A 13,242-nucleotide genomic window follows, 5' to 3' on the forward strand; every position below is an offset into this window, starting at 1 on the left:
GCAAGAATTAGCGTCGAGGACAGAGGTTCTACTGTGTATATATGTGTATATATGTATATATATATATATATATATATATATATATATATATATATATATATATATATATATATATATATATATATATATATATATTATACATAAATATATGTATATACATATATATATATATATATATATATATATATATATATATATATATATATATATATATATATATATATATATATATATATATATATATATATACACACACACAGCATATACATATATATACAAAAATATATGTATATACATATAATATATATGTGTATATATGTATATATGTATATATATTATTATGATTAGCAAGAACTCGCTAGCAAATTGCCTCCCCCCTTTTTTTGTTGTTGTTTGTTTTGTTGTTTTCATTTACTGCAAACCGCCCGATCGATAGACACATCTGTCTATCGAGATTTTGCACGGTCAGAATACAAGGGTTTAAAACAGATTAAGGCCACTCCCTTTAAGCAGATCTTTCTTCGAGGCAAAAGTGATTTCTGTCTGGTCGTTTTCTTACAGGCAAAACTCCCCCTGCGGGCATCAGCTGGAAATGATTCAACCCCATATGCTGGACGTGCCCCTCCCCATAGGAGGAGATAAAAGCAGAAACCCACGAGGCTTCTCTCTCACATGTGTGCGCTGGATTGATGGAGTAAGGATTAAGCCACCTGCCTGGCAGTGCCCTTAGCTAACCACGTGGCCCTTTTCAAAGTATACTTTCTCCTCGTGTTCTTATGAACAAAAGCCACATGTTCGCTCCACCATTGACCTGCCTGATGCCCACATGCCATTGCCCGGCCCTTCGTGAAATTCCCACGCATTGCCCTTTTACGTGAAGCCCGCATCCTAACACGTGAAGAAACTCGCCCTCGGAAATCGCAAGTCATCCACGGACCCCTTTTCTACGCTGGAACCAAATTACAGTAATGTGCTCTGGAAGACCTCCATTCAGTCATGCTTTTGTCTCGTAATATTTACTTAAATTGTGAGCCAGTAATCACCGAATCTCTTGTCAAATGTCCGTGCTCCGCGAGTGTCGGCAGTGCTACGCTATCATTAATTCATCGAAGCCCTTTGGCACCATTAGTGCAGCTTCGAATTCATTAATCTTTTGTCTATTTTCATTACTGGCGTATAATGTGCATATCTCTCATTTCAGAGGGACCCTATATCGTGGAAGCTTCTTGGACTGTGTCTGGAATTCCCCAGTTTCATTCATCGCGTAGGAATCCCCTCCAGGATCAATAATCTACTAGCATTCCTCTTTCCCGTACTAACATTATTTATGTAAATACACTCCTGCAAGTTTGCCCTGTGTTTTACGTAATATCTTCCTCAGTAACAAGAGCCTTAAGCTCATATGAAATTCCCCTTTGTTTTCCTCTTTTTACATTTTTCTGGACCCATGAAGTCAGAATCACAAGGCTAAATTACCGTGAATTGTTGCTACCTGTCTCACAGAATATTTCAAACTAAATCGCCAGGAAAATGTAAAAAATATATATATATATATATATATATATATATATATATATATATATATATATATATATATATATATATATATATATATATATATATATATATATATATATATATATATATATATATATATATATAACTAAATCCATGTCAGAAGGTGAGTGAAAATGGGGACTAATACAGTATATATATTAGCAGAAAAGTATCTTAATCTAAATTCATTTTTATCATTTTAATATCAGGATTACATATCATTTTATGTTTTTGGGTATAAAAGTATTGATTTTGAACTTTAACCAGCCCTGAAGATGGACAGTTGTCTGAAATGTTGTAACACAGAGTTTGAATAAAGGAGCGAAGAAATTGCTGAGCTTTGTTTGGGCAATGCAGTTCCTCACCTGATTAAGACTTCCCTCACCTGATAACTATACACACGTTACTCTCAGTCATGAGTAGCACTGCACATAACCAAACTTCATGTTTGTTAGTTTAAAATCTTTTTTCCTTACTTATACTTCATAGTAAATACTCTATCCATAACTTTTTTTTACTATTCTTAGCCACATATTACCAATAAGGGTTACTATAAGAAGTACTGCGGTTTATATGAGGCCTAACAGATTGACTAATGCACATTTAGCACAAGGCACAAAATCATAAATTGTTTGATTACATTCATTTACAATAATTTTTCTGAGTCCAGCCCCGTGTCAGCCAGTGAAATTCCATACTAACACGAATTTCTAGGTATAAAATTGCTAGATATACCAGAGAAAAAAAGAGCTTTCAGGAATGCTGGGGTTACTACCCCCAGATCGAGCATCTTCCATAATGGAGACGACGGTATAACCAAGGGTGAGTGAAAGGATCACAACCACAGAGCCACACTCGAAAGACATCCCCATGTCAAAACCCCTCGGAAAGAGCGGTGAGCCGTTCCAGCCCCCACGCTCATCCGCCCGCCAGGCCGGCGACTCCGGCGCCATCTACACTCATTCCATTTTCTAGCACGTGAATTTTCGTGACCCAGAATTTTGTGCTTTTGTTTTTGGGTGATTTCTGCCCTTTTCCAGCATGTCTTCCAGCAACTTTAACATCTCCAAGTTAAGTACCATCTTATTGTGGGATTTTTATGATAAGTGTGGCTGGATCAGTCTGTATTTTCATATTATATGAGATTGTTATTATGACGCTGTGGCGTCCCCTAGCCAGCCATGTCGACCGCGAGATTCACCCATCCAGCTTATTCTGTTTGGGCTTTCTCCTTGTCGTTATATTACTTATCATTATTCCCCCTGGAACTCATCCTGGCGGTGTTTCCTGGGCGGGTTTTTTATCGGTGTTTCTTATATGTTTTACTGATCCACATGTCGGGTTTCCTCTATTAGGGTTCCCGTCATTTCCCACTTAGGATTCTCCCTCCGGGATGTGTTCCCATGACAGTTTTAGCTTATTTATCATTTTATGGTGTCGTGCTGGTGCTGTCGTGTTTTGTTGCCTTCTTGAATTTCATGTGGGGTAGCGTCAGCTTGATTATCTGTCGCTCCTCTAGGCTAGGCTATGCGCCTTGCACAAGCACAATATTCCTGGGTTATGTATATTTTGTGATGGTGATTTATTTGGTATTTTGTTGTGTGGAGCCTTCCCCTTGCCTTTCATGTCCAGTTAGGCTCGTATTTTGCTTCCTTGGCCTCCCGCTCTCCTCGTAGGTTAGGTGTGGGGTGGACCCTCAGGTTGAGGGAGTTTTTGTTGCTGTTTCTTCCATGGGCCGTTGTTTGGGTGGTAGAGTGAGACCCCATAGTCCTCCCCCTTCTCCACGGAGGGGTAGAGTTTCGTTGGGTGTGTCTCCTCTAGGCTGTTATGGCTTTCTCCCCCCTTTCTTCTTTTGGCCCTGGTAGGATTTCGGCTCGGAAATTTCTCTTCCTGTTATTTCCTCCCCATCCTTCCCTTGTCCCTCCCCGTTAGCCTAGGCTATGCCTAGGCATGGGCGCTGACCGGGGAGGTTCGGGCTCCGGGGGGAGGGGTATCTCCGGTCTCCGGAATGTACGTTTCTTTACCTTGTTACCAGTTCCGTTACCATCACTTGTATTTTATATATATCCACTGGCGGAGCGAGCTTCTCACTCCGCCACTACACATATGATTATTATTATATTTTATCATTTTGGGGGTCCGGTGTCCTGCCCTGGGGTTCCGCCCGTCTTTATTGCTGGCATCCCTTGTGGTAGGGCCCTGTTGACTCAGCTCTCGTTCCGCCGGAGTATTCGGTGGCCGGGGATGCAACTTGCCTACCGCTCTGTTTAATTTATGGTTTGGTGGACCCGTCTCTGACGAGGGTTTTTCTTCCGCCGAGTCCTCCGGTAGTAGGTCGAAATACCGGGCCTACCTAGCTTTAGGTTTCTTAGAGTGGTAGGTTCATGTACTTTTACACTTACAGACTGTGCGTTGTGAGGAGCCAGGGTGCACCGCTTCCCTCCAGCAACCCTACGGGCATGTGGTGTGCCGGACCCACGCTGGTTGTGCGGTCCGGCTGGACGACCTTATTGTTTGGCACCCTGATGGCTGTGAGGTCTGCTTCGCCTTATGTAGTAGCATCCAGGACGAGTCGGTAAGATATCGCTTCTCGTTCCCCACGTCTCCTCAGTCTAATAAGTGCTCATATTGTATTCATTGCTTTTATATTACAGTATGTTAGTCCTGATTGCCTGCTCTCTTTCAGGCGGACGAGTCCTCAAAGAAAACATCCCTGGAATCTCTCCGCGCCTGGGTGGCTGGGTTCGGAAGGAATGTACCGTCGGAGAAGCCTTACGTCCTTGACGCAAACCTGCGAGACCTGCTTTACCCCGGCGCCCGGGTTGCTGCTGCCGTCCCAGCGGAGTTGGCCACCCCCATCATTCAGCAGATCCGGGACACGACCCAGCCACCCCAAGAGGACATCTTATACGCGGAAGTTTCGGAGGACGTCGCCGCCTTGGACTTGGACCTGGAGCCAATGAACACGGAGCCGGACCAAGTGGTAGGTAGCGAGGTAAGTGAGGTTGCGGGGGCGGGCGCCCTATTTGATTCCCCATCATCCTCTGCATCTTCCTTTACAGGGTTTGGTAAGTCTTCCATCTTGGGTGACAGGGCTCCATCAGCTGTCCCCAAGTTGAAGCTGAAGACTTCATGGAAGGCGAAGGGCTTCAAGTCCTCGTCTTCCAGGAAAGCATCTCCTTTCCCCCGTCGAAGGCTAAGGTTTCCGTACCTGTAGCCTCCGGGAGCAAACCAGGAACCTTGGGCAAAGGTGCGAGTAAGAGGGCACCAAAACCAAGCCCTCCTCGCCAGCCTGCCTTTGACCCTCAGGCGTTTGCCAACTCTCTTCTTGAAAGGTTCTCGGCGGAGGTCGAGTGAAGCTCTCAAAATTTGAGAAGCTTCATAGCCACGAGACCATACTGGCTGGTATGGCTCGCTCGGCGGAGCTGACCCACAGTATGAGATTCGGATACTGGCTGATCTCCCTCCCTTCGATGTCGGGAACCCTTGGCGTTTTGCTCTTCGTGCCATTCGGCACGAAGACACTCTGACAATCGAGGGTCTTGGCACAAGACGTCTGGAGGAGTTGGAGTTTTTCCCTCCCGATCTCCTGCCCCCTTACCCAGGCTTCGTTAGGCTGACGGAGGAAGCCTGGGTATGCTCAGACAAGGTCCCTAGAGAGACAGTGATCTTTCCGAGGGACCAGGCTCAGTCTACTCTCCTGCGCACTCTTACAGAGTGGCAGGCAGAGAATACTAAGCTAACTCCATTCAAGGGCAACTACACTATGTTTTCCCTAGGTGATAAGTTGCCCACTCCCTGCATTAACAATGTTGCTCTGGCTACGGCTCGGGCTTGCTTTGAAGGTAATCCTTTGCCTCAATTAAGGGAGACAGACTCCACATCCCTGGTATTCCCAGGAGGTGAGGAGTTTTGGAAAGACGCCCGTCCATCTTTACTGTGGGTAAGTTTGGACGCTCACTGTGCGTCTTCGCAGTTTAGTGAACAGCTTCCCTAAGCTCCCGGAAGCTTTGCTAAAGGCAGAGTTTGAGGCTCGAACTAGATTAGGCCGGTCCTTGAACTCCCTCTGCCTCACAGAAACAACTGCCGTCTCCTGCGCAGAAGAGCCCTTCTTTCAGGTTCTGGCTAAATACCTGTTAGCAGGGTTTCAGTCAGACCTGTATGATTTTATGGTGGCGAAATTAGAATGCAGAAAGTTCATCTTTGCTGAGGCCACCATACGTCATGAGCCTAACAAGCTCATGAAGAGCTCTATCTGGGGCGCCAATCTCTTCCCGGATGATGACGTAGCCAGTGTGTTGAGCGAGGCTACTAGAGCCAACCAGAGTCTTCGCTCTCGTTGGGGTATCTCCGCTTACAAGCGGAAGACCCCAGAATCTGGCGGCTCCCAGACCAAGTCTGGTAAACGCTTTAGGCGGCATAAGAGGCCTCACCATCAGACGGTCGTCCAAGCTGTCCCGGTCTCGGCGGTGGCCCAGCCCTCCACCTCCAAGGCTCATCCCCAACAGTATGTGCTGGTCCAACCAGCCCAATCCCTTGCTGCACCCTCGTACGTCTCCTCACCAGCATACAACCCTACCTATGAGGGCCGTGGGTTCTTTCACGGCCTTAATAGGAGCGCAAGGGGGGGAAGAGGTCGGGCCCATTACAGAGGCAAACCTGGCTCCGCCCCAAAAGGAAAACCTGGACATGGCAGAGGAAGCAAACCCGCTTCCTCCCACTGAGACCAGTCAGGTAGGTGGTCGCCTTTACTGGTTCAGAGACCAGTGGTCCTTCAGTCCTTGGGCACACAGCATTGTGTCCAAAGGTCAGGGTTGGAGCTGGACCAAGGATCCCCCTCCCCTGATCAGGTTTTACCAGCCCCCCTCCGGAGTCCTACGGGACTATGTGGCGGAACTGCTCAACAAGCGAGCAATAAAGTAAGGCACCTCAAATTCCAAGGCAGGTTGTTCACTGTCCCAAAGAAAGACTCCGGTCAGCAAAGAGTGATTCTGGATCTGTTGCATTGAAATCTTTATATAAAATGCGACAAATTTCGCATGCTTACGGTAGCTCAGGTACGGACTCTACTTCCGCGTGGAGCCGTTCACCACCTCTATCGATCTTTCAGACACTTACTATCACGTCCCGGTTGCGCGGAACTTCTCTCCTTTCCTGGGTTTCAGACACGGGAAACAAGCCTTCTCCTTCAAGGTCATGCCTTTCTGTCTCAATATAGCCCCCAGGATATTTACAAAGCTAGCGGAAGCAGTAGTTCAGCCGCTCCGGTCCCAAGGGATCTCCCTAGCAGCGTACCTGGATGATTGGATAATCTGGGCTCCAACAGTCCAAGAGTGCCGGAAGGCTACGGCCATAGTCATCAAGTTTCTGGAGTCGTTAGGCTTTCGGCTGAACAGAGAGAAGTCCCGCTTGACTCCGGAGTCCCGGTTCCAGTGGCTGGGCCTCCAGTGGGATCTGTCCTCGTACACGCTATCCCTCCCGCCATCCAAGCGGAAGGAGATAGCTTCTCTTACCAGAAAATTTCTGAGGGACAAAGCAGCATCCCGCCGGTCCCAAGAGAGAATCCTCGGCTCCCTTCAATTTGCCTCAGTGACGGACCTGCTCTTAAAAGCGAAATTAAAAGACATAAACAGAGTGTGGCGGAGTCGAGCCAATGTCAGGCTCTGAGACAAGGTCTCTTCCATCCCACGAATTTTGAAGACGAGACTGCGACCTTGGTCCAGAGTCAGCGGCCTGTCAAAGTCAGTCCCGCTTCAGTTCCCTCCTCCGGCACTGGTGGTTCACACAGACGCCTTATTAAGCGGCTGGGGAGGGTATTCGCCAAAACAAAAAGTACAAGGAACATGGTCTACAATGTTTCAACAGTTCCATATAAACACCTTGGAAGCTATGGCGGTATTTCTAACTTTAAAGAAAATCCGCCCCCCCAGCCGGATTCACATCAGGCTGGTGTTGGACAGCGCCGTGGTAGTTCATTGCATCAACAGGGGTGGCTCCAAATCAGGTCGCGTAAACCAGGTGATGGTAGCTATTTTCTCCCTGGCGAACAAGCACGGCTGGCATCTGTCAGCCACCCACTTAGCGGGAGTGCGGAACGTGGTGGCGGATTCCCTGTCCAGAACCACTCCGTTGGAGACGGAGTGGTCTCTGGACGGAGAGTCATTCAATTGGATTTGCCGCCGGGTTCCGGGACTCCAAGTGGATCTGTTCGCGACGGAGAGCAACTACAAGCTTCCCTGTTATGTGGCCCCGAACCTGGACCCTCAGGCTTATGCCACGGACGCAATGACCATAGACTGGAACAATTGGGAGAAGATCTACTTATTTCCCAGAATAAACATGTTGTTGAGAGTACTGCACAAACTCAGGTCATTCAAAGGTCAACTGGCTCTGATAGCCCCCTATTGGCCGAAGAGCAACTGGTTCCCTCTACTTCAGGAACTCAAGTTGCGATGTCATCGGATTCCCAATCCCAGATTGACCCCAGTAGTACAAACCAAGACTGTGTCAGCTTCCTTAAAAATTCAGAATGCCCTAGTTTTATGGACTTTGTAAAGTTCGCTGCTCAAAAGGGAGCAAACATTGACCCCGTTAACACTCTGTTTTAGAATCGGATAAAGAGATTCTACTCTCAGACAATATGATTCAGCAGTCAAGAAATTAGCATCCTTTTTGAAGGCATCTGAAGCTCAAACTATGACTACTAACCTAGCGGTTACCTTCTTTAGATCATTGTCTGAAAAGGGCCTTGCCCCGGCCACTCTTATTACAGCTAAGTCAGCCTTGAAGAAGGTATTTTTGTATGGTTTTAAAATTGACCTTACAGATTCTTACTTTTCATCTATCCCTAGAGCATGTGCTCGTCTGAGACCCGTAACACGCCCACATTCTGTTACGTGGTTCCTCAATGATGTTCTTAAGTTGGCATCTGAGATTGACAACTCACAATGCTCTTATATGGATCTGTTAAGGAAAACCTTATTTCTGATTAGCTTGGCTTCAGGTGCCAGAATTTCAGAGCTATCGGCTCTCACTAGAGGTGATGATTTTGTTAATTTCCTCCCGTCCAGAGAAGTCCTCCTTTCTCCTGATCATAGATTTTTAGCTAAAAACGAAGACCCTCAAGACAGGTGGTCCCCTTGGAAGGTGGTGCCTCTTCCACAGGACCAGTCCTTATGCCCAGTCTATACCTTAAAGTCTAACCTATTAAGAACTCCACAGTGTAAGTCGGGTCCTCTTTTTATCAGAGAGACAGGTGAAACTCTTTCGTTGAATGCTATAAGACAGCAAATTCTGTATTTTATTAAACAAGCCAACCCGGATTCAGTCCCTAAGGTTCATGATATCCGTGCGGTAGCTACTTCCACTAATTATTTTCATAATATGGATTTTGCTGAACTTACCAAATATACGGGATGGAAATCACCTCTAGTGTTTAAACGCCATTATTTAAAATCACTTGAAGCCCTAAAATTTTCAGCAGTGACTGTGGGGAGTGTCATTCCCACACCTTAATTATCCTTTATCCTTCTCCCTTCCCCCCCGCCCGCCTGCCTCATTTATTTCTCTGCCTGCCCTTCTGGATCGATCATGCCTCACTGCCTTGCTCCTCATAATTGATGTTATTATTGCCCTTAATATTATCTTTCTTGGTGATTGTATATTGACATGCTGTGAATTTGGATTGTCTTAGGGGTGCTGGGCTGTTTTTATTTTGCTCCATGTACCCCATAAATTTCTCATGTTGTAAATGTCTCTCTTTATTCTTAAGTATAAGTTTATATTTACTTAGCTTGTAATTTTTGTATTATTGGATGTATTTTGCCCCTATTAAACTATATTTACATTGTGTGCCTGTTTTTGTATTTTACTCTTAAGGTTGTATTAATGTACTTACCTATTACTAATCGTTTTTTCATGTGGAGAGATATTCTCATTAAATCTATTTTCATAGCCTGTGTTTTTTGTTCAGATCACCTTGACTTTTTTCTGTAGTTTGCAGTCTTGGCATGATTCTCTGTCACTATTTCACCGGCTGACACGGGGCTGGACTCAGAAAAGGGATTTTGACAAAGGAAAAATCTATTTCTGAGGGAGGCCCCATGTCACCTGGTGACCCTCCCAGAAGTTGGTTTTGCCCCCCCTACTTGCACATGCCAAGCCTGGGGGTGGTGCTAGTCTGGAATGAGTGTAGATGGCGCCGGAGTCGCCGGCCTGGCGGGCAGATGAGAGTGGGGGCTGGAACGGCTCACCGCTCTTTCCGAGGGGTTTTGACATGGGGATGTCTTTAGAGTGTGGCTCTGTGGTTGTGATCCTTTCACTCACCCTTGGTTATACCGACGTCTCCATTATGGAAGATGCTCGATCTGGGGGTAGTAACCCCAGCATTCCTGAAAGCTCTTTTTTCTCTGGTATATCTAGCAATTTTATACCTATAAATTCGTGTTAGTATGGAATTTCACCGGGTGACATGGGGCCTCCCTCAGAAATAGATTTTTCCTTTGTCAAAATCCCTTTTTTAATCTATACAGTGTAAGAAATACTATATCCATAATTTTTCAATACCATCTCCATGTATATATAACCAAGAATGGTTATTATGTAATAGGTCCAGGGTTTTATAAGGTTGTTTGTATGATCACCATGTATACAGTACTCTATCATATACAGTAAGCTGTTATGCGTGGTTTCAGGAATTCACAAGAGGTCTTGGAACATATTAACTCAAGATAATGGGGCCCCACTTGACTGTATTTACAAGGACCATTTTTCCATTTACATGTTTATAGTATGGTATACAGTATTTACTTTTAATTATTTTTACTATATAATCTTATCATGTTTGTTATTTTGTGATGAATTAGTACAGTATATCACTTTTGCTGTTTTGTGGTCCAATATATGGAGTTATGCTGATCCACTGGTTGGCAGGAAATCTGGTTTCACAGACCAAATTGAAAGGGTAATTTGGTGATGCCAACCTGCTGAGTCAGCATTTTGTGCTGCTAATAACAAATTCTCTGATCTATGATCGGTTATGCTGAATGCAGCCTTATATTTAAAAAAATAAATAAATAAATAAATAAAACACTGAGGAATTAGTGTGGATTTAGCTTTAAATAATTAAAAGGAATTTTTAAGTGGTTTGTCTGTGAAATGTGATAAATCTTAAAAATATTGTTAGTATCTTCTGTATTGAAAATTTATTATTCCTGATCACTCTAAATTCCCTACTTCTCAGTCAAACAGCGAAGAAAGTTATACATTTCTAATTATTTAAATAAAGTTGTGTAAATAGTTAAGATGAATAAAACATCAGTGATTTCAACAATTAATCAGTGTAAAGAATATTAAAATGTGTTATTACGATTAAAGAACTGCTGTGAATAACACCACGGTAACCTATGCTCTTAAGTTTTTCAAGTATAAAGAACTACTGGGAGAATGATTTATTGAGATAAAGGTTCGATTCTGATTATGAAAATGCTTAAAGAGTATGGTTAATGCTTTTCCAGTCAAAATATAATTTTCAATTATTATAAATTTGAAAAGTTTTGTCTCTTTGAAATGTTTCATTACAAAAGCATAATTCAATCATTTTAATTTGTTGAAAATTCAACTCTACCACTGTAACAGATGTAAAAAGGCATCTTTTTTAAATGGAATAAATCTTAAGTTTCTTTCTCATATGTTAAATCCACATACAGTAAATAATGTTGAATAGGCCAAATATACAGCTTTCACCTATAATGGCGACAAGAAATTGCCAGAAAGTTGCAACTAAAAGATAAACTTCTCAAATATATGAAGGTAAGGTCACGCAAGAGTAAAGTTAGCCCATCATATTTTTCACATCATACAGTATAGGCAAAGGACTCATTTAGCAACAATTTAAACTTGTGCACAGTGGTCAGGAATTGAACCTGGACATCACTCAGGGGCCCACTGCAATTACTATATTATCAAGTAATAAATCACACTTACCGGGGGAATCTGATAAACCACATTGCTAGGAGGAGATGACGTGTAAAATGGGATCATATTTGGTGCCATAACAGGAAAATTCTGTAAAAAAAAGAAAGCATGTCTCTGATGAATACAGAAATAAAAGTAAAAATCTTTAAAAAATAACATTTAAATCATTTGTATTTTTCCTATGTATACAAGCCACTGGCTTTCATATATAATCTTCCTACTGTGCATGCACTGGACAGCTGTGTACTGAGGGAGAAAAACAAAATATAATAATGCAGGTAGGCCTAGGGCATGAAGCCCTCTAGGTAACCCAAGTTCCCATTAGCGCCTCCAGCACATCTGAGTGTGTTCGTACCTCTGCAATCAGTATACAGCCTCCTATATGAAAGGGTATGGTTTGTATACCTAGTTAAAATATACAAAACTTAAAATTTGTCATGTTTTCCCATGGGATACAAATACTTTGCCTTTCATATATAGAGACTCACTACTTTGGTGGGAGGTAGTAATTCCTTATGGGTCCCAGGGTGAATTTACCGTGGTTATCATTCCACACCTGTGACCTATCCCCTACCTCATTTCACTCCAAGGCACAGTGGGCCAGATACTGTGCACAGGCAGTCCCTGGTTATTGGCAAGGGTTCCGTTCTGACGGCATGGCGATAACCGAAAATCGCCGATTTTCGGTTATCAGCACCTCTGTTAGGCATGTATTGGCAACAATACCAAATTATCAGTGTCAATAAGTGGAAATTGTCGATTTTTGGCGCCGAAAATTGCCAATTTTCGTCGCTAGCTAAACACCATAAAACCGGATCACCGATAACTGAGCCCGCCAATAACCTGGGACTTCCTGTATTTGAGACAAAATTAAGATATACCAGTTCAAACTGAATACAATCAAGTGAATTTACTTTTTATCATATTTTCTATGCTTATATGGTCCCTCTTAATATTTTAAGGTGCTAAAGAAACGAGCAGGATAAGGTTACTGCTGCTTTATTGGTGACCCAGGCGGTTTATATAGCGGTGGACTGATGTCATGCCGCGGAATACAATGAGAACAAGGGTGACCTGAGGTCAATAACAATTAACAATAAATACAATGAACAAATGCACTTTGAGTTATACAAATGGACAGAAAATGAGTTGAATACAATCTGATACCTGAGAAAGAGGAACACATGATATACAAATTGGAGACAGGTAAATATTTATATACACAGTTTAAATGATTGGGTCTGACTGGATCTACGTGACCCGCCAAACTAGGAGCGGCAAATCGAAGAGGCAAAGAAAACGGTCCGTCACCACAGAAAACCTGCTCAGCGGGGACTTTACAAATACTCCCCCCCACCAAGACGTGGGTAACGTCTGATTAGTCGGCATGTCGCGAGGTGTCGCTGCTTCCTGGAAGACCATGCGTCCCCCTGCTTGGTGAAGGCGTGGACCAGCGGCTGGTGATCCATGTAGATTGTGAAGGGCGTACCCTCCAGGAGGAACTTGAAGTGCCGGACTGCCCAGAATACTGCACAGAATTCCCTGTCGAAGGTGCTGTAGCGGGCCTCTGCGGGGTTGAACTTCTTGCTGAAGAAGGCGATGGGCTGGGGGGCGCCGTCGACAATCTGCTCCAGGACGGCTCCACATGCGACGCTACTGGCATCCGTCGTCAACTAGAGGGGAGCGGTGGGGTCCTGGTGGGCCAAGGTG

General features: G+C 44.1%; 1 protein-coding gene across 8 annotated transcripts in view; it reads right to left on the reverse strand.

Annotated features, from left to right (window-relative positions):
• LOC136843737 (eukaryotic translation initiation factor 4 gamma 1-like) overlaps window positions 1-13,242 on the reverse strand; it is a 721,796-nt gene that overhangs the window by 228,241 nt on the left and 480,313 nt on the right. For all 8 annotated transcript variants that reach the window (XM_067112379.1, XM_067112380.1, XM_067112378.1 and 5 more), the window contains one exon: window positions 11,542-11,622. In XM_067112379.1, the coding sequence (XP_066968480.1) occupies window positions 11,542-11,622 (81 nt within the window). The remainder of the gene's footprint in view (window positions 1-11,541; window positions 11,623-13,242) is intronic.

Source organism: Macrobrachium rosenbergii, chromosome 12, assembly GCF_040412425.1.
Source record: "Macrobrachium rosenbergii isolate ZJJX-2024 chromosome 12, ASM4041242v1, whole genome shotgun sequence".
Classification (NCBI taxonomy): domain Eukaryota; kingdom Metazoa; phylum Arthropoda; class Malacostraca; order Decapoda; family Palaemonidae; genus Macrobrachium; species Macrobrachium rosenbergii.